The 22,392-nt window shown below is 40.6% G+C and overlaps 1 protein-coding gene across 1 annotated transcript in view; it reads right to left on the bottom strand.

Annotated features, from left to right (window-relative positions):
• The window catches only part of PDCD1LG2 (programmed cell death 1 ligand 2), a 59,708-nt gene extending 37,739 nt beyond the window's left edge, over positions 1 to 21,969 (bottom strand). The window contains exons 1-2 of the mRNA XM_007969323.3: positions 21,674 to 21,969; positions 9,904 to 9,972 (exon numbers count right to left, since the gene is read on the bottom strand). Of these exons, the coding sequence (XP_007967514.1) occupies positions 9,904 to 9,958 (55 nt within the window). The 5' untranslated portion in view covers positions 9,959 to 9,972; positions 21,674 to 21,969. The remainder of the gene's footprint in view (positions 1 to 9,903; positions 9,973 to 21,673) is intronic.
• Between the last annotated feature and the right edge of the window lie 423 nt (positions 21,970 to 22,392).

Genomic DNA, 22,392 nt, shown 5'->3' with positions numbered 1-22,392 from the left:
AGAGAGAGGGAGAAAGAAAGGATGACCCTGGTTATATATTCACCTCTGCTTTCCTTTAATCAAACTGCAACTTGCCTGTGATCACACAAATTGACCTTCTTAATTGCCACACAGCACACTTGATAGTGATATCCACAAACCTGAGATTTATTTCAAATGACCAACATTTATAGCTTGCCTCTATTCCCTGTTTTAACTATGGCTAGAACATTAATGTGCCTTTCTACAGAGAGGAGTTCATGTGTGCCCAGCATTCTTTTGTGCAGGAGGGGCACAGGGGCAGGGCTATAAGGTGAGTGTATGTGTGTACAACAGTGCTAATCATATCTGCACTTGCTGTGCCAGGTTGCAAAGAACCTGAAATAATGCATGTAAAAAGAGATTTCCTGTATGATTCTTTTATTCCACTGCACACTTGGAATAGCTCTCACCTCGGAATCTCTGTAATGGGACCCTCTTCAGGGCAGATCCCTTTATGATGGAAGCCATCCTTAAATACTTGAGTTATTAAGTCCCTTATAACTTAATGCAGAGCCACCTGATATCAAATCCGATCTGTCCTTGAAGAATAATATTCAACTATTCATCAAATATGTAGTAATCATATGCCAAGTTCAAGAATTACCTACTACTTTTACTTTTCTATAATTCTTCTCTTGTTTAATTACATATGACACATAGGAAACAGGGAAGAAAATGGGACTTACAAGGAAGGTTAGTTGCTGAGTCTGCGTAACGACAAGAATTAAATAGATGACTTTGGGTAGAGACTCTGTTGAATCTATTTAGCAAATTTATTTACTGCACTATGCTTTCATTTCATGAGAAAGGGAACGCCTATAACTTCCTCTGGAACTCCCCTTAGTTTACAGCAGAACTCCCCTCTTTACTGCCTGGGCCTTTGATAAAAGTCCATTTTCTTCCTGTTTTTCCTGTCTGCTTTGTAAGAATATGTGCCAGGAGTGACAGGCATAAAGTATGCTCCTTTTCAGACAGGCGACATTTTTCAGCTAATATTTACAAGAGAAAACAGCAATTAGCAAACATGAATCATGTGTCTGAATAGCTCAGAATACCTAGAAGATTAATTGTTATTTGGTCTAATTTTGCCCCAAGTAAAGTTTCTAAGACATGCAAATTTTGAGCTTGATTACTCCATACAAAATAAGGGGTTTAGGAAATGCAATACATTTTTGAAATCCTGAAACATTCTTGCTTATTGTAAGTTACAGAGTCAATCAAAACACTGTTGGAAACAATTCTATGAAGAGGTTTTTTTCTCAAGCCCAGCTACAAATTAGATTCATTAAGCAGAGGGCCTCAATCTTGGCTAACATTGGAATCACCTGGGAGGCTTTTAAAACACACTAATGTCCAGATACTACTTTGGATCTGTTAAAATTAAATTATTTTGGGGATGAGGTCAGCATCATTAAAAATTTTCTTTTCCTGGGAGCTTCTCATGTGCAGACAGTATTGGGAACCATTAGTTACACAAATTAACATTTGCACTTGCAAACATCTTTTACTACCTTGCCCTTCAAAGTGTTGTCCTCAGCTTCACCTGGAAGCTAGGTAGAAGTGTAGAATTTCAGGCCTACCCCAGACCTAGAGAATCAGGATCTGCATTTAACAAGGTCACCGTGATATGCATGCATATTAATGTTCGAGAAGTAGAGTGATAACATTGGTCTGCATTTGGACTGTCACTGGGAAGTAGAGTAATAGTTGATATTTCTTAAATGCAGTAAGTCAGACACTGGGCTAGCCCATCATTTCATTTCATGCTCCCAACAACTCTGCAAGGTATATGTTGCTATCCACATTTTACAGATGGGGAAACTGAGGCTTAAAGAAGTGATGTAACTTGCCCAAGGTCAAAGAATGGTAGCTCATGGAACCAGAATTCAAATTCATCTCTGTGTCTTCAATGCATATTTATTTCTGTGCTACCAATGACTGCAATTATGACTATATATCCACTGGCATGTGTACACTACATCCATGAGTGAGGTGGGTTTTTTTTGTTTTTTTTTTGTTTGTTTGTTTTTGCTGTATGTTAAGGAAAAGATGTTTGGTTTTCTATTTCACATGCCACATGGTTATTAAATTAAGCTTCAATCTAGCATTGAGCTCCTGAAGGTATTAGACAAAGGACAAAACTGGAAGATTTCCACAGCTACAAAATTAAGCAGACAACACAGACTTTCCATTCATTTGGGGCCCTTAACTAAACTAAAGGGCAAAACACTTGGCAAAAGCATGAAAAATTTATACATGCAGGTCCTTTTGCTAGATTAGAACACTTAACTTGATGCATTTCAAAAATTCTTGAGGGAGCTTTGCATTTTATTGCAACCAGGCATCAATGGTAGTCAGCACCTGTCACATCTTCAGGAAACTTTCACACAATAAATCATTTGCATTGCCCAAGACAGCTTCCTCTTTAAGCTAAGTTTATGTTTTATCCCCCACATTTAACAACAGAAGTGTAAGCTTTTTCAGACTTGCCACATAATGTACTTGAGAAGTATGGGTGGGGTGGGAGGTGCTTTACATAGCCACATTCTTCAGAAAACTCTGAAGTTCCCGGTTTAGGACAAAATTCTGCTCTATGCACCTGACTCATGTTCTGCTCAGTGTAGGAGGACTGCATGGAGACACGTCTTAGCATAGAAATCCTTTCCCCAACCTAATTCTTCTCCTTTGTATATCTCAGCAGTCAGCAGAAGTAGTTTTGGATCTAAAGATAGGCCAAGTGGAGTAACCCAGGCTGAGGTCTGTGCCCCAGAATGACCTCAGACATCACCATGGTCATTGTGGCCCCCCTGGTTTTCATCTACCTCTGGAGTATGAAGAGAGAAGAAAAACATCAATGAAAAAAGAAAGACCAGTCTTTCCTCTAAGACATGACAAGGTATAAAAAATAGTTCTGGGTTATAAGATGTCCTTAGATTTTGAAATAAAAATGTAAGAAAAAAACAAATATCAGTGTGATATTTGCAAAAGGATATACACATAGGTCAATGGAATAGAAAGTCCAGAAATAGACCCACATAAATATGACGAATTGATTCTGATGAAGATTCAAAGGCTATTGAATGGGGAAAGGATGGGTTTTTTTGACCAATGGGGCTGGAACAACTGAACATCTACATGTAAAACTAAAATGAGCTTAACCTATACATCCCACTTTATATAAAAATTAAAATGGATTATAAACCTTACATATAGAATATACAATTACAAAATGTGTAGAAGAAAACATAGAAGACAATTCTTTACATCTTGGGTTATGCAAAGAGTTTTTGGATGTGATACCAAGAGCATGATCCATAAAAGAAAAATTGATAAATCAAACTTCATCAAAATTAAAATCTTTGCTCTGCAAAAGCACAGTTAAGAAAATGAAAAGACAAGCTACAGACTTCAAAAGAATATTTGAAAATCAATATCTGATAAATAATTTGTGTCTGGAATAAAGAACTCTTAAGGTTGGGGCAGTGGCTCACACCTGTAATCCCAGCACTTTGGGAGGCCAAGGTGGGTGGGCCACTTGAGGTCAGGGGTTTGAGACAGCCTGGCCAACATGGTGAAACTCCAACTCTACTGAAAATACAAACATTAGCCAAGCATGGTGGTACATGCCTGTAATTGCAGCCACTCAAGAAGCTGAGGCTGGAGAATCGCTTGAACTTGGGAGGCAGAGGCTGTATTGAGCCAGGACACTGAACTCCAACCTGGGCAACAGAGCAAGACTGCGTCTCAGAAAAAAAAAGAGAACTTTTAAAACCTTACAATAAGAAAATAAACAACAATTAAATAATTGTTTAATTCCTTAGTATACAATTATAAAGGGTGAAATGATTTGAATGTCACCAAAGAAGATATACAATAAGTACATAAAAACTTAACTAAGGCCAGGTTCAGTGGCATATGCCTGTAATCCCAGCACTTTGGGAGGCTGAGGCAAGAGGATCACTTGAGTCCAGGAGTTTGAGACTGGCCTGGGAAACACAAGGAGATCCCATCTCTACAAAATTAAAAAAAAAAAATTAGCCAGGCATGGTGGCATGGCCTGTAGTCCCAGCTACTACAGAGGCTGAGGTGGGAGAATCGCTTGAGCCTGAGAGGTTGAGGCTGCAGTGAGCTACGATTGTACCACTGCATTTCAATCTTGGCAACAGAGTGATACCCTGTCTCAAAAAAAGAAAAAAAAATGTGTGTGTGTGTGTGTATACACACACACACATATAAAATAAAATATGTATACTATATAAGATTATATATAAAATAATATATAAATAAATGTATACTTAATATCATTAGTCATTAGGAAAATGCAAATTAGAACCACTTCTACACACCTGTTAGAATGACTTAAGAGCGGGGTGTGGTGGCTCATGCCTGTAATCCCAGCACTTTGGGAGGCCAAGGTGGGTGGATCACCTGAGGTCAAGAGTTCGAGATCAGCCTGGTCAATATGGCAAAACCCTGTCTCTACTAAAAATACAAAAAATTAGCAGGGCGTGGTTGTGGATGCCTGTAATCCCAGCTACTTGGGAGGCTGAGGCAGGAGAATTGCCTGAACCCGGGAGGTGGAGGTGGAGGTTGCAGTAAGGCAAGATCACGGCATTGCACTCCAGCCTGGGTGACAGAGCAAGACTCTGTCTCAAAAAATAAAAAAAAAATTAAAAAAATAAAAGAAAAAATAGAAAAGAATACCAGTGCTGGCAAGAATGAGGAACAATTAGAACTCTCATACACTTGCTGGTGGGAATGCAATAATGGCACAGCCACTATGGAAAGGTTTGGCAGTTTCTTATAATAAACCATACACTTACCACGTGACCTAGCAATCCCACTTCTAGGTATTTATCCAAGTGAAATGAAAACCTAGGTTCACACAAAAAACCTATATGCAAATATTTATAATAACTTTATTTGTAATCACCCAAAATGGGAAATACCCAAATGTTCCCCAACTGGGGAATTTATAAACAAAATATAGTATACATACAATAGAATATACTCAACAGCAAAAAGGTATAAATTATTGATTCACACAATATGAATGAATTTCAAATGCTTTATGTTAAGTGAAAGAAGCCAGATACAAAAGGATATCTAATGAATTATTGTATTTATATGACATTCTGGAAATGTCAAAACTATAAGGACAGAAAATAGATCAGTAGGTGTCTGGACTTAAGACTTGGGAGAAGCTTTTTGTTTGTGTGGCAAGGGATGGAACTGTCCTGGATGTTCACTGTGGTGGTGGTAGTTATATGACTAAGGATTTGTTAAAATTAATAAGATGTTTTTTAAAAAAATAAATGTTATGGTATGTAAATTTAAACATACATATGTAAGTACATCCATATATACCTCCTTTAAAAATGATATAAAATGTTTTACCCTAATTTTTCACTTTAAACTTTATTTTATAGATAACATAGTAGAGCATCCAAAGAGCATACAAGTAAGAAAGAATTAATGATTAATGGTTTGTTTGAGTTTTATTCAGAGGCAACTTTCATCATAGTCTTTGGGAGGCACACACTTTTTTCAAGCATTAATCTAGCAGAAGAAAATGGAAATAATTATAATGTCTACCAATAGGAAACTGGTTAAATAAATTACAGCATGTCCAATAAAATACATAAATCTACTTAAAAATGAGGGATGTCTATATTTACTGATTTGGAAACTATAAAGAACATACATTTATTGAATGCTTACTAAAACTTCTTTTAGTCCTCTTCAGTAATTTCTTTCATGAAAAAATAAAGGGCAATCTGAGAGTGGTGGCTCACACCTGTGATCTCAGTGCTTTGGGAAGCTAGGGCAGGAGGATTGCTTGAGACGAGCAGTTTGAGGCCAGCCTGTGTAACATAGCAAGACCCCATCACTAAAAATATTTTAAAAATTAGCCAGACAGGGTGGTACATGCCTGTAGTCCTAGCTACTCAGGAGACTGAGGCAGGAGAATCGCTTGATCCCGGGAGTTAGAGGCTGCGGTGAGCTGTGGTTGGGCCACTGTACGCCAGCATGGATGACAGAGCAAGACACTGTCCCTAAAAAGTTTTGTTTTAATTTTAAAAAGGTAAAAATAAAGAGCATATTGGATAGCGCTATGAAAAGTATTTGCAAAGGAAGTTTTACTGGGCTGGGGTAGGTGAAGCATTTCTGGGGAACTGGCAAAATTCTCCTTCTTAACCTAGGTGGTGGTTACAAAAGTAATCACCTTATAGTAATGTTAAGCTTGATAGTTGTTTTATGTGGTTTTCTCTGTGATATATTTTACCACAGAAAGCTTTAAATAAATTTTCAAAATATATTTAATTAAGTAAAATGAACATCTGTGAACCTACCACCTACCTTAAGAACTAGCACATTACTAATGATGTATATCTACTGCCTGTACCAGAGGTAATTGGCATCCTGAATATTGGGCTTATCAATCTCTTCTTTACTTTTGTGTTTTTTGAGATGGAGTCTCACTCTGTCGCCCAGGCTGGAATGCAGTGGCGCAATCTTGGCTCACCGCCACCTCCGACTCCCTGGTTCAAGGGATCCTCCTGCCTCAGCCTCCTGAGTAGCTGGGATTACAGGCATGTGCCACTACGCCCAGCTAATTGTTGTATTTTTTGTAGAGATGAGGTTTCACCATGCGGGCCAGGATGGTCTCAGTCTCCTGACCTCGTGATCTGCCCGCCGCAGCCTCCCAAAGTGCTGGGATTATAGGCGTGAGCCACCACACCCAGCCTCTTCTTTACTTTTTAAGCTTTATCTTCTATATATAAGGTATGCTTAAGCAATATATTTATTTATGAAAAGGACGTTGTGCTATATGTTATCTTCTGGGCTTAATTTTTATTTATTTAGTTTTTTACTCAACATTATGCTCTAAGATTCATAGATGTAGTCACGTTTTTGTAATTTATCTACATGCTATATAATAAATGTAATCATATTTCTTGTAATTAATTTTTTGTAATTAATTTATTCACATGCTATGTTTTACATATATAATATATATATATTCTGTAAATATACCATGACTTCTATATCCATTCTCCAGTTGAAGTTCTTCTAGACCTACTCCTAGAATCAAATTCTCCAGGGCACTTGGGTTGTTTTTATTTATTTGTAATGTCTGAGAATACCAACATAAGTGTTTTTTTTGTTTGTTTGTTTTTTTAACGGAATCTCACTCTGTCACCCAGGCTGGAGTACAGTGGCGTGATCTTAGCTCACTGCAACCTCTGCCTCCCAGGTTCGAGCGAATTTTCTGCTTCAGCTGAGTAGCTTGGATTACAGGTGGCTGCCACCATGCCCGGCTAATTTTTTTGAATTTTTAGTAGAGAGGGGTTTCACCATGTTGGCCAGGCTGGTCTCAAACTCCTGATCTGAGGTGATCCACCTGCCTTGGCCTCCCAAAGTGCTGGGATTATAGGCATGAGTCACCGTGCCCAGCCAGGTGTTATTTTTAAAATTTAAAAATAGAAAAGAAATGTGCACCGATAGGGTACTAAGCATCATATTGATTCAATTCATGTATCTTCTTCTGTTTTCAGTGAAGCATGCAGGTCTGGGGCTGTACAAGGAGCAAGGAAGAAAATGTAATCCTCTGTCTGTCTGGCCAGCCTGATAGCTGTAGCTCCCTCTCAGGCACTGGGTGTTGCAGTCTGATTACTCTCATATTTTTATATGAGAAATTTCTTGTATCTTTAAAATTATATTTTATTATACAAATAATACCTAATACATGCTTCTTGTAAAAAAAAAAAAAAAAAACCAAACCTGAATATACATAATAGATAAGATCCAGACCTCCTCCCCAGAAGTAAACACTATTTCTCAGATTCTTTAGTTTTTTTGTTGTTTTCTTTTTCAGGTACCCTCTTCTGAAATCAAAACTCTTTAATTAAAGAGACATGAAATGACAAGATTTTTTAAAAAATATCATTTAGGTAGGTATTTAATATTTGTTTGAACTGATGTTATCTGCATAGTGGAAAGCAGAGAAGAATTCCAAATTTGTGAAGAAAGTGAGAAAGTGCTACATTTTTACTTTCCTTTCAGTTAATTCAGCAACACAATTCATTACACATATTTTTGATTCTGTGAATGTCCAGAATAAACATTCAATACATATCCATGTTCAGACTTCAGTGCAAAAACCGATTCCAAAGTTGGAAGATTTATGGATTGTCTGCCATTTTTTATTACCATCATCATGGTAGCACAGTAGAGTAGAAAGGACATTAGCTTTGTGGAAATCTTGCCTGTGTCACCTAATAACTATGTAATCTTGGGGAAATTAAGTACCTTTTCTGAGTTCTAGTTCCCTCACCTGCAAAATGATCGTTGTGAAGATTAAATGAACTATACCATATGTAAATTTTCTAGCACGGTATCTGGCATTTAGTGAATTCTCAATAAATGTAAATGCTCTTCTTTTTGCCCATTAGTATACCTAACTGGGAGCTAGCGCCTATCTTCATTGTCTTGTGCTGATTATCTTAGAAGAAAAGATCCTTCCTCCGTAGAAAGAGCCAATGAGGACTAAAAAACATTGCTCCTTGTCACCCTAGCTCACTCCTTTCCTAAGAGAGAAGGCAAAAAACAAAGACAGAAAACCCAGGATCTCAATGTTTTTAAGGACAAACCCACAGAGGTTACACGTTACCCAAGTTTTTTCCTGAAGCCCCCAGTCCTGCCACAGGATGGGGAACTGCAGTGTCTTTTGGCCCTCATTTCCCTTATCACTCTACAGAAACTTGAAGCTGTTTTGTAACATGGAAGTATTTGCCTCTTTTGCTTGTCTCTAAAATTCCTGCCAGGCAGGGTTCCTTGCAAAGAAAACATGAAAAGTTCCTTTAGCTGGCCCTGCAGGCAGGAGCAGAGTAGAAGTAAGCAGAATATCTCAGGGTCTTCCTTTGAGGAGGGCCCCAAGTGCATGTCTCTAGTACCAGACCAGGCTGGGCAGCTCAAGGGAGTGAGAGGAATGTGACTGAGTAAAGAGTGATCTGGAACAAGTCAGTAGGGAGGAGAAAGCTCTTTGAAAGGTTATCAAGTGCCAAGGGAACCATTATTTCTCAATCATGAGCAGAAAGATGATTTCCATGGGGCTGGGGCTACTATCTTGAGGACTTAATCCTCTGTCCCCACCTCTGTCTCACTCTCTTACCTCTTGGTGTTCATCCAAAATAGTACACTCATGGTCCTAACTACACCCTCGAATGGTCTGAACTACCTTCCCCAGGAGAACAACCAACTGTGAAACTGCTTTTCTTCCTGCTCACCCTCATCCTCCAATAGAAGTCCTTTTTTCAAGTTCAAAGGGATAGCCTTAAGGTTCATTGTTCATTTGGGTTTTAGGAAGACTCAGTAAACCACATTAAGGTATGAATGACCAGTGGCTGCTACTGTTGCTTTTCAAAAGAGAAACTCACAAAAACAACTAATAATATGCAGAATGTCTTCAAGACATTATCTTTAGAGTAACGGTGTCCCCTGGCCATTGTCTTCTTACTCTCCCTGCCAGAAAGGAAGGGGACAACCACTTGGCATCTCACCTTTAAGGGAACTCAACCCCTGCCCTCTTGTATCAGTTTAGATTTACATGGTCTGAATGATCCTGTCTTCTTGTCATTACCCTCACTGGATAGTGGGGATATATGGAGCAATATTCTCAGTCCTCATTTCTGTCAGATAGGGACATTGGCATATATAAGCCACTTTGGGGACTCTTCTTTTTGTGGTGCTTGGAATAGCCCAGAAATTATATTTCCTCTCAAAGAAAGCCCTCAGCTTGAGGACCACATTCTCATTTTTGGCTTTGGCTAGGGGCCACCTGCTCTTCTTTCCTAAGCCTCTCCCTTTGTCCTTTCTTACCTGCTGTCTGGTGAAGCTGCAGTTCCAGGCTCAACATTAGCAGGAGGAAGATCATGTTCTGTATTTGATCTGAAATAGACAATTGAAAGTCTCAGGGCCTTATGAAACTTTGCTGGGTCTTTGGTGCTTTGTTCACTTTTGAAAACAAGGAAACAAATTGTTTGGGGAAGGTGACAGACCGTGGTAGAGTGGAGCTGAGAGGAGAAGTTATAGGTTGATTTCCTGGAGAAGAGAAGATATAAATTAAGAGTAAGTAAGACACTCTTTATAAATCCAAATGAGAAGTTCTTCTTTCTTTTTTAATGGCCTTTTCTGAGTATGAACCAGTCCTTGTGAACCACACATATTGGCAGTTACCTGCACGTCTCATGAAGTTTTCCATAGCTTTTTTCAATAGCTGGCCCTTGAACCCCAAATTTGTTTGTCAAATGAATAATTGGACACCATCTTCTTTACCTGGACTGGATGTCTGGGAGTCTGACAGTTGAAAATAAGGCTCCATAGAACAGAGCTACATTCTCAAGAAGTACTTGCTAGTTGACTGAGCAAAGTAGTCAAGTGCTTTTGAGTGCTGGAGTTGAGTTTGCCCATCACTTGAACTACCTCTTACTAAGAGGTTTAGACAGGGAGAGTAGGGAACTGGCTCTGATGAGGGTGGGGGCTGCAGATGCCCCACCTTCGTCCTGCTCTTCCTCCCATGCTTTCTCCTTTGCTCTGAAGCTTTCTTTATCCATGGACTTCTTATGGTTGAGGAAAGGGACAGAGCACGCAGCTAATCTGATAATGGTTTTGAGACCACGGAGGCTTTCCACCTTTTATCAGCCATGGAATCATTTCTGCAAGGGAAATCTGTTGGAGCCATACATCTAAATCAGGTAACGGCAGAGCTGCTCTGAGTGTGATGAAAAGCAGTGGAGGGTGTGGATCAAGAGAATGATAGAACCTCATTTACATCATTAAAAGACAACTCAGCTTTGGTGTAGGCAATAGACTATTGCTGGGAGGGAGAGGTTGCTGGCAAGATTCCAAGCAGTGAGATCAGTTAGGAATGTGTTTGCAGAAATGCTGATAACTTAGAGTAAAGGGGCTAGTGGAGGTGAGAAGTGGTCTGTTGGTGAGTTTATATATTTTTTCTTTGTTTTAAAATTTTATTTTAAAAATTTCAACAGCTTTATTAAAGTATAACTGATATGAAAGAGGATTATATATGTATATGTGTGTATATATATTTAAAACACAGACTTTTTTAAAATGCACGACTCAGTGGTTTTTAGTATGTTCACAGAGTTGTGCAACGAACACTATTATCCAATTTTGGAACATTTTCATTACCCTAAAAAGGAACCCCTTACCCATTAGCAGAAACTTCCTGTTTCCCCTTCCCTTTCCGTGTGGCCTTTGGCAACCACTAATCTAGTTTCTGTCTCTATCAGTTGCTTATTCTGGATATTTCATAAAAACAGAATCATACAATATGTGGACTTTTGTGGCTGGCTTTTTTTCACTGAGCATAATGTTGTCAAGGCTCATCTGTGTTGTAGCACATATCAGTACTGCGTTCCTTTTTGTGACTAAATAATATTCAATTGTATGATATACCACATTTTGCTTACCCATTCATCAGTTGATGGTCATTTGGATTGTTTCTGCTTGTTGGCTATTATTAATAATGTTGCTGTGAAAACTCATATATAGTCTTTTTCTATGTATACTTTTAATTATTTTGGGTACCTATGTAGGAGTAGAATTGCTGAATTAAATGGTAACTCTATATTTAACTTTTTGAAGAATTGCCAAACTATTTGTCAAATATATGATTTGGAAATACTTTCTCCCATTCTGCACATTGTCTTTTCAGTTTCTTGATAGAATCCTGTGAAGCATAAATGTTTTAATTTTGATTTTATTTAATTTTAAAACACAAATTGATTTTAAGTAAAAAAAATCCAATTTATCTACTTTTTTCTTTTATTGTTGTGCTTTAGGTGTCACATCTAAGAAACCATGGCCTAGTCAAGGTCACAAGATTTACATCTGTATTTTCTGCTAAGATAAATATAAATGGAGCAATTGTACAACTGGATGTCCACATGCAAAAGAACAAATTTGGAGCCTTACCTCATACCATAAACAAAAGTTAAACAAAATGGATCAAAAACCTAAATATAAGAACTTTAGTTCCAAATTTGTTCTATTGATCATGGGCATGCAGTTGTGCCTGTACAATTTGTTGATGAAATTATTCTTTCCTTATTGAACTGTCTTGGCACCCTTGCAAAACATTAATTGATCATATATGTAAGGATGTAGTTCTGGACTCTTGATTCTATTTTATTGAACTATATGTCTATCCTATGTCAGTATCACACAGTCTTGATTACTGTAGTTTTGTAGTAAGTTTTGAAATTGGAAAGTGTGAGTCCTCCAACTTTGTTAGTCTTTTTCAAGATTTTTTTTTTAGGGGGCTATTCTGGCTTCCTTACATTTTCAAATGAATTTTAGGGTCAACTTGCTCATTTCTGCAGACAAAGGAAGCTGGAATTTTGGTAGGGATTGCATTGAATCCATAGATCAATTTGGGGGAATACAGCCAGCTAAATAATATTTAGTCTTCCAATTCATAAATACAGTATGTCTTTCCTTTATTTAGGCTTTCTATAGTTTGAAAAAAGACCTGAGGGAACTGCTGACAGGCTGGATATATAGTTTGAGAAAAATTGAGAAATTAGGAAAATTCCTAAGTTTGGGGCTTGAGTCACTAGGGCAATGGAGATGCTATTTATTAAAATGAAGACGCCTGAGGGAGAAGCAAATTATGGAAGGGGAAAAAGAGTTGTTTGGTGTAGATTTGGTTTGAAATGCCTATTAGATATCCAAGTGGAGGTGTTTAGTAGGCAGTTGGGGTAGAGATGTAAATTTAGGAGTCATCAATGCGGAAGTGTTAAAGATTTAAAGTCATGGATATCTGCATTACATCACATACGGAAAGATGGGAAAGGGAGTGCCCAAGGACTGAGACATGGGATATTCCAACATTTATAGATCTTTGTGAGGAGAGGTCACCAGCAGAGAAGACTGAGAGGAAGGATACAAAGGCAAATGGCAGTGTGTATTATGCATGCATTTTATTTTCTGTATCCTGATGCTTTGACACTTGGGGCCTTGCTGACCCTGAAGGGACTGCCCCTCCCAGGGTTAGCCAATTCTAACCTCTAAGAGAGGGTAAACCACTTGCTCAAGAGCACACCTTTCAAATGCAAACCAACCCATTCCAGAGCCCATACCAACAACTGCCTCATTTATTGGAGGCTTTCACATTCCCAACACTATGCACCTGCCCTAATCACCTCAGGGCCAAGTACCAGAAGACTAGGGAGAGCCCCTATGTCCCAGAGCCTGCTGAAATTATTCATATTAGCTAATCCTAACTCCACTCACCCTGCCTCACACATTTCTTCCTGTTGAAACCACAATAAAGATCTTGCCCACCCCCTACCCGCCTCCCAGCTGACCCTGGTGCTTCCCCATGTGGCCCCTTGGGGGCCAGAAGGTGTGCTCCCTTCTCTTGGGATCTGTTGAGTACAACATACTTTTTTCAATGGCAGTCATTTCCTGATATGTTGACCTCACCATACCTAAATAATAATAAAACCTATATTTTAAAACACAGGGCTACAAAGGAGTGATCAGTAGAGCCAAATACTCTTGAGAGTTGCATTTAGCAGTATGGAGGTCATGGATGATCCTGACAAGCACAGTATCAGCGAGTTTTGTACAGATGAAAGCTTGAATAGGTTCAAAAGAGAATGGGTAAAGATATGGTGACAAATATAGGCAACTCTCTCAAGAAGAGTGCTATAGAAAGGAGAAGAGAAATGAGTCAGTAGCTAGAGGGAAATGTAAGGTCCTCAGTGAGCTGTATTCTTGTTTTTATTTTAGAAAGGGAGATCTTAGTGCTTTCCACAGGGAAATGCTCATGTCATCCCTTAGCTTGACCTGAAGATACCTTTCCTTATCAAAATGCAAATATATCCAAGAAAGGTATCATCTTAAGCTGCACGAACAGGCCTGGCACTTGCCAGCATTCTTATTTTTAAATCATGAAAGGACAGCAGGTAACAGGTCTAGCAACAGAAAAGACTCCTGGATCACCCGCCACTGGCTTTAACTTCCCGTTCTTCCTTGCCCTTCCACAGGGACTTTCCTGGCACACTGTCTCCTTGAGCAAACTGAGGAACAGACACTGTTATAAAGATACTTTCCAACAAGTAGCTTCCTTTCCTACTAATCCTCCTCTAGGGAAAATATGGTTTATGAAATGGGTAAGAGCTCAGGCTCTAAAAATCAGACACATCTGGGTTTAATCCTGGTTTTACAAATTGTAAGCCTCTAACACCTTGGACAAATTTTGAAAAGTCTTTGTGCCTTGTTTTCCTATTATGCTAATAGTAACAACACCCACCTTAAGCTAGAATCTTGGGGGTCATCTTAGACCTCTGCATTTCTCATCTCGCAAATATGGTCCATCCCCTACTCCTGCTAATTCTCCCTCCTGGATACTTTTTGCATGATGGCTCTCCTTTCTTCCACCCCACTGCCATCACCTTAATTCAGCTTCTTATCATTTCTTCTCATACCATAGCAGAGCCTTCTTACTGCTATTTTTACCTTCTAGTCTTGCCTTCCTCTGCTCCATCCTTCACTTACTGAGGTGAAGGACAAGAACCTTGGAGTCATCTTGAGTCCTTTCTTTTCTCATTCTACATCTGATTCATTAACAAACCCTATTGGCCCTTCCTTCAAATATATCCAGAATCTGACCATTTCTCACCAGCTCCACTGCTTCCATATCAGTCAGAGTCATTGTCATCTCTCATGGTGATTTCTGCAGTAGTCTGACAACTGGATTCTGATTCCAATTTTGCCTTCCTGCAGTTGATTCTGCAGCCAGAGTGGTTTTTTAAAAATAAAAGTCAAACCATATCTGCTTAAAACCTTCTGATGGCTCAACATTTCACTCAGTGTAAAACCCAGTTTTTTCAATAGCCAAGACAAGAGGGCCCTCTGTCTTGGACCCCATGCTTTAGAGGACCCCACTGTGCCCATCTTTCTTCCTGAGGGTAAGGTATTTGCAAGGCTGAGAGGTGTTATCTGGAGCCTTTGACCTACCAACCACCATCCATTGCAGTCTGTCCTTGAAACACTGGAATTCCCAGTCTGAATGGCCTTAAGCCTGCTTCCAGGCCTGTGTGGCCTGTTCCACAGATCCAATCCCTAAGGGAGGACCTTGCTGCCAGTGTACATGTGCCTCTACCCGGACACTTTCATTGTTCTTTCTCCTGAGACTGTCTTACATAAAATTGCAAGAGCACTCCAACCCTACCCCAGCATTCCCAACAATCCTCAGTTATCTTTTATTCCCCAAATCTGTCATTACCATCTAATATACCATATAGGCCCAGGCTCTGTTGCCCAGGCTGGAGTCAGTGGCACAATCATAGCTCACAGTGATGGCAGCACCTGCCCATTTAGAGTAGCTGCAGCAGGGGAGGTGTGGCTAGGGGAGCCAAGAACAGGTGGGAGTCCCACCCCCTACTGAGTTGGCAGGGTGGGAGCCCCATGCTCCCAGGCACAGCTGCAGCTGCCCAGCTGTGGCTCTGGACCCAGGCATCTCTGTATTCTCAGGGGCCCAGGAAGTCCCCTGCTCCCACAAGCTTGAAGGTGGCTGCTCCCGCTCCCTGGCCTCTCCCCAATCCTGGCGACTGCTACTGGGTGAAGCAAAGTTGTAGACAAGCCTAGGTGCTGTCACAACCTGGCCAGGCATGTGGGTGCTCAGGGTGGTGCTGACACACTAGCCCCCTGCTGCCTCGACCTCTTCCGGACGTTAAGTGCTGACAAGCACAAGAGGGAGGCTGAGCAGGGGCTGAGGGTGGCTCAGGGCAGGCCTGCAGGCACCCCTTGGCACGAACAGCCTGGGCGTCATGGACAGTATGTTGATGGCAAGAGGCAGACAGTTTCCTTGGCAGAAAGGGGTTAGGTCCCTGGTGAAACCCAACCTTCGAGCCAGGGATGGCCCAAAGCCTAGGGGACAGGTTGCCAATTGTGGGTGGAGTCTACAGCCTGTGGTAAGAACTTACAGTGCTTTTTCTGGGCCCTTCCATGGCTGCCCATGGGCCAATCAGCACACGCTTCCTCCCTTCTGAGCCTGTAAAAACCCTGGACTTGGCCAGGCGCGGTGGTTCATGCCTATAATCCCAGCACTTTGGGAAGCCGAGGCCAGCGAATCACGAAGTCAGGAGTTTGAGACTAGCCCTGGCCAACATGGCGAAACCCTGTCTCTACTAAAAATACAAAAAATTAGCTGGGTGTGGTGGCGGGCGCATGTCATCCCAGCTACTTGGGAGGCTGAGGCAGGAGAATTGCTTGAATCCAGGAGGCAGTGGTTGCAGTGAGCTGAGATCGCGCCACTGTACTCCTGCCCTGGTGACAGAGTGAGACTCCATCTCAAAAAAGCAAAGCAAACAAAAAAACCTGGACTCAGCCAGACTTGAACAGACATTGGGACTACCAGTTGTGGGAAGGAGCTGCTTACTTCAGGTCTCCTCTCTCTCTCTCTTTCTCTCTCTCCCTCCCCGCCCCCCCCACCCCCCATCTGATGGAGTCTTGCTATCTCACCCAGGCTGGAGTGCAGTGGTGTCATCTCAGCTAACTGCAACCTCGCCTCCCGGGTTCAAGTGATTCTCCTGCCTCAGTCTCCTGAGTAACTGGGACAACAGGCATGCACAACTATGCCTGGCTAATTTTTCGTATTTTTAGTAGAGACGGGGTTTCACCGTCTTGGCCAACCTGGTCTCAAACTCCTGACCTTGTGATCTACCTGCCTCGGCCTCTCAAAGTGCTGGGATTACAGGTGTGAGCCACCTTGTCCGGCTCGGGTCTCCTCAACTCTCTGGAATGACCTGCCTGTGGTAAGGAGCTATCCATTGTGGGTCTCCTCTCTGCTGAGAGCTGAACACTCGTTGGGACCACCTGCCACTTTGGGTCTCCTGAAAGTTCCTGAAAGCTGTTCTGTCACACAATGAAACTCCTCTCTGCCTTGCCCACCCTCCAGTTGTCCGCATACCTCATTTTTTCTGGACAAGGGACAAGAACTCAGGACCTGCCGAATGGTGGACTGAAAGAGCTGTAACACCAACACTTCTTTAGCTGAATAAGCATTGTGCTGACTTTTCTCCAGGAAACAAAATGAACATGTTCAAACAACCATGCCACCTCTTTAGTCTCCCCTTTTAAAATTCACTTTTGTTTTGTAAATACATTTCTTGATGTCTATTCCTATGTGGCTGTCCATTTTCATCTTAATAGTATTGGGTGGAGTTAGAAACTAGAAATCAACAAGTTCTCTAATATCTGGGTCTCTTGACCAAACCACAGGTAGTGAACAGAAATGCTTGTGGGAACTTGGACAAGGTATGTAAAAAATACTTTGCAAGTGGTAAACATTCTTCACATTCATTGTCATTATCACTTATAAGGGTGGTAATCTTTGGTCTAAAAATCCCATGAATTCCTATATGACCACTCCTCTCACTAACTTCAATAAGATCTCACCTGGTAAAAATCTACCCATTTTTTAAGACTCACTCAGGGCCACTTCCTTCAAAAATCCTCCCCTGAGATTCCCAAGCAAATGTCTGCAGAACTATTGTGCCTCTCAGGATATTTCTTGTCTGCTTTGTATTTATCAGTTCATACTCAATTTTCATCTTATTTTGTCTTTTTTTTTTTTTCCTTTAGAGACTAGGTCTCACTCATTGCCCAGCCTGGAGTGTAGTGGCTATTTACAAGTGTGATCATAGAGCACTGCAGCCTCAAATTCCTGGCCTCAAGCAAACTCTGGCTTCAAGTGATCCTCCTGCCCCAGCCACCCAAGTAGCTGGGACTATAGTTGTGGGCTACCTTGCCCAGCTTATTCTGCTTATTTCTGCATAAAAGTATCAATTTACTCAATTGCGTTAGGAAGTTGTATCTTTCCAGAGAAATCAAGGAAACATCTGTAAATTCTGGGGATAAGTTCGTAAACAGAAAAATGAGGAAATATTTTTCAAGCAAAATTTACAAAAGGATCAAAAATGATGGTAGGTTCTAGCAGTTTCACTTCTTGGTTGCTGTAGGCCTGGTTTCTTGCCGTTTCTACTGTCTGTGGAGATCTATTCCAAATTGATAGATGAAATACAAATAATTGTGGTGCTGAAGCTTTCATTATCCTTTCTTTTATTCAGAACATTTACCTGGTATTTACTATGTGCCAAGCTCTAGTATACAAAGGTGAATAAGACACAGCCAGTACTTTTATGGAATTCTCTGGTCTGTGCAATAAGTGAGGCATAGACATTCTGTGAAAATATCTCAAGAATCCTAGCAAATCATTCCTTTGTGTAATAATAACCAGCCTAAAGGATCATGTTTGTAAAATACTTCATTATTTGCTAAATACTGACAGTCTTATCCCATTTGCCTCTTCCCTCTCCCAGTGTCTAGTAGAGCCCTGGTTATCCATAAAGACCTAGATAAATACATGCCCAATTGATCTGAAATACCTGAACTAACCACTGTTTTGAAGCCAAGTGTCTAAGACAGTAATTGTAATTAGCAATGTCTGAGCATAATCTGAATTTGAATGCCTTTGGGCAAGTTATGCAGAGTTTGCCCCAGGTCCTACCATTCTCCATTGTATTAGACCTAGATGGATTCACTTATTTTTGTTGCCTGCCAGACCCAATGGGTATTTGAGTTTTGGGGGGATCTTAGAGCCAGTACTCTGCTTTCATAGGTATATGAGTAATTATTTGATCTCTAAACCATTTGTGGCATGGATAGACTACCAGTAGCCTTAAGATGCTATTCTACTGAATTTAATGGAGCACTTAAGTTCAAATTAAATCTCAATTTTTTAAGCAATAAACAATGAGTTCCCACTTTTTATAAGCCTTTATATTAGAAAGTTGTGAGAATTCATAGAAGAATTCATCATTGGAGAATTCCTAGAGGGTTTCCTCTAAGAAAAGGCCCTTGCTCTTAAAGACATTGTACAATAATTGGAAGGTTAAAACTCTCATACATGAAAAATAGTAAAACTGATATAAAACAAGTGATAAAATTGCATAAGCCCTAGAAGTTGACTAGAGGAAGGAAGACTTCCCAGAGGGGTAGGATTTGAACTGGGCCTTTGAAGCACTGGTAGGATTTGGGGTTGAAGCTATTCTAAAGGGCACTGCATAGCTGACTCAGAAGCAGTCTCAGAGGTGCAAATGCACAGGCATGTTGAGGGGACAATGAACAGTGTAATTTGGCTGGACACTTAGGTTGAGAATGTCAAGGGCTTAATGCCAGGCAGAGCTGCCAATGGGTAGATAGTGGCAGTCACTCAAAAAACAGAGTGACAATACCAAAGGAGTATCTGAAAAAGATTAAATCTAATTTTTTTTTAGTATAGAATTGAGGGTGGATGGAATTGGCAGACAGCCACTCAATTAGGGAGTCACTGTATTCATCTAGATGTTTGGTAACAAGGCCCTAACTTCAGGTCAGAAAAAGGAAGCAAGGAAGAGAAAGAAGAAATATATAAGACAATTGACAAAACAATTCACTACTGATCAGCCATGCACAAGAGACAAAGAGAAAAGCAACAAGATTGACTGTGGTTTTAAGGCCAGGCCACCAAGACAATATTGGAGCCATGGGGGAGCAAGGGGTGGCAGGGAGAAATAGAAGATCGGGAGCTGATTTTAGAGGGAAGACAGTAAGTTTGGTTTTAGTCTGGGCAAGGCATAAGTGTTCCAAAAAATTATAGATCCAGAGTTTGGTACAAAATTTAGGGCTAAATATAAGGAAGTTATTTCTAATATGGAAATGTTAGTTGATATTGAGGAATGAATGAACCATCTGATGGGGAGAATATAAAAAGAAAGATTATAAAGAAAAGATCTGAACTCAGGAATGTCCCAAAATTTGGAGAGCATGAACAGAGGACCAGTGAAGAAGGCAGAGACAAGGTGGTCAGAAGAGTATCAGAAGCTCCCCCAGAGCAGTACTTCTGAGGCAATGCAGGAAAATCCCTCAAAGCAGGGGCAGTTCATCACAGGGAGCCATGAAGACTAAGAACTGGAAGTCAGCCCACAGGTGTGTTAGAAACAGCTGGAAGGCATCAGAGGTACTGGGGCTAGATAACCTTTCAGATGCCTTTGTCTATCCTGGACTTCTGTGGATTGATTTGAAGGTTATCAAGCCCAGCTACAGTGGAGCAGGGTGTGGCATGAGAAGGTGATACTGCAGTTGCCCCTTTGCAGAGTAACCCAAGTATGCAACAATTAAGACATATGACACATTTAGACATTAGTATGTGGAATTAAAATAACACACAACAATCTATTGGTTGCTGTCCAATGTATTGTAAAGCAAATATACCTGAAGCATGACCCATAATACTATCTCTACCATCTCCTTTTTCAAATCAGCCTCAAACTTCCCCCTGTCCATTACACAAACATTTCATTTCTAGTGATTCTCCTGACATTCCATCAAATAAATCCATTCAGCAATTCGGCAAGCACCCAATAAGCACCTTTGTGTATTGCCAGGCACTGCACTAGCAACTTGGGACTCAGAGAACCTTAAAGGTATGCTTCTTGCCTGTGAGGAGCTCCAGTTCAATGGAAAAGCTCACAAACAGGAGAAATCTGGGGAGGAGACACCCTGAAGCAGCAGACAACAAAGAGGCTGCTGATGGGGAGAGCTCAAGTAATGAAGGCACATAGATCAGGTTCCAGTGGCAAGAGCAGCAGGAGCAGGATTGTTCATCCACTCACAGAATCTTAGGCTTGGAAAGGAGCTTGGAGGACATCCAGGCCAACTCTGTATTTGACTCTGATACAACTGTCTCATTACTGCTCACACTGAATATTTTTACTCTGCATTTTGTCAGTTTAGGTCTCTCACTCCCTGCCCCTCAGAGCCATAGTATTTTAGGGTTAAAAGTCCTGATTAGTCGGTAATCTCACTCAAGCTTAGCCTCTCCACCTCCATCCCCTCCACAGGAACCCATTGTCATTGTTCTGCTACTCAGTGCACCCAGGTGCTGAGCAATCAGTAGCAATTATTGCAGTTCTCTTTAATTTTTCTACCCTTTCTCTGATCATTTTATATGGAAAAAATAAGCCTTTCCATAGTCCCCAAATCATGCTTTTGTTCAATAATGATTACCTCTACAAGTTATTAAGATAATAGTTTTGGGTTTTTTGTTTTTTCGCCCCGCCCCCACCCCCGCACCAACAGCTGACTCTTAGGCATAGCTTGTAAACAAAGACCAGCCTGGAGTGATCACTGTCTGCTAAATGGATAATCACAGACAGATGTCAGTCATAGGAAAACAGATTTTTAAGTTCTTCACCATTAAGCCTCTGAAAACTCTAAGCTGAGAGACAATCTTAAGAATAGTTAAATTATTTTACAGTGCACGTATTTGATGCAGAAAATATCTCACCTTATAAAAGTGAGCAACGAGAATAATATGCATAGGGACAAGTGAGAGAAATCTGGGGGCAGGAGGACATTAGCTTATTTGTGCCCCTCAGCACAATTTCTGAGGCAGAATGTCTCTTGCCTCAAATGGTGTGGAGAGAAAGTAGGCCACCCTTTCCCCACCCTGGCAGCCTCATCATGGTCCACAACATAAACAGTATGAGAGAATCTCAACCCACTCGTTACTCACATGAGGACTTGTCGCAGCTCCACAGGTAAAGATGCAAAAGAAAACAACAAAAAACAGTTGCTGTTTGCGTTAGATTTCCTTATAGTAGCCACCAAAATGAACAGCCAAAAGGAAAAACAAAACCATCAACATGCAGTAGCTCCCAACCCAGGATTCTTTCTAGCTGGGACATATGAGGATGGGTGACAAAAAAGCACTCAGAATTTGGTGTTAAGATATATTCACTGAGAGAAGAAAAATTGTTCATTCAGTTTAAAGTTTGCCATAACATGAGAGTGAGTCAAACCAGAACTAGTTCTGAGGAACTGACGAAAGCCTGGCCTATTTGGAAAGTTTTGGTTTTGCTTTTAGCAGTTTGTCTTGAATGGGATTGCATTTCTGATTTGGCTCTCGGCTTAGCTATGGTTGGTGTTTAGGAATACTAGTGATTTTTGTATGTTCATATGGGATCCTGAAACTTTGCTGAAGTTTATCAGCTGAAGGAGCTTTTGGGCTGAGACTATGGGATTTTCTAGATATAAAATTATGTTATCTGCAAACATGGGTAGTTTGACTTCCTCTCTTCCCTCTTGGATGCCTTTTCTTTCTTTCTCTTGCCTGATTGCTCTGGCCAGGACTTCCAATAGTATGTTGAATAGGAGTGGTGAGAGAGGGCAGCCTTGTCTTGTACCGGTTTTCAAGGGGCATGCTTCCAGCTTTTGCCCCTTCAGTGAGATGTT

This window comes from Chlorocebus sabaeus, chromosome 12 (assembly GCF_047675955.1).
Source record: "Chlorocebus sabaeus isolate Y175 chromosome 12, mChlSab1.0.hap1, whole genome shotgun sequence".
Taxonomy (NCBI): Eukaryota; Metazoa; Chordata; class Mammalia; order Primates; family Cercopithecidae; genus Chlorocebus; species Chlorocebus sabaeus.
The sequence above is the reverse complement of the archived record's forward strand: the minus strand, read 5'-3'. Positions and strand labels throughout refer to the sequence as shown.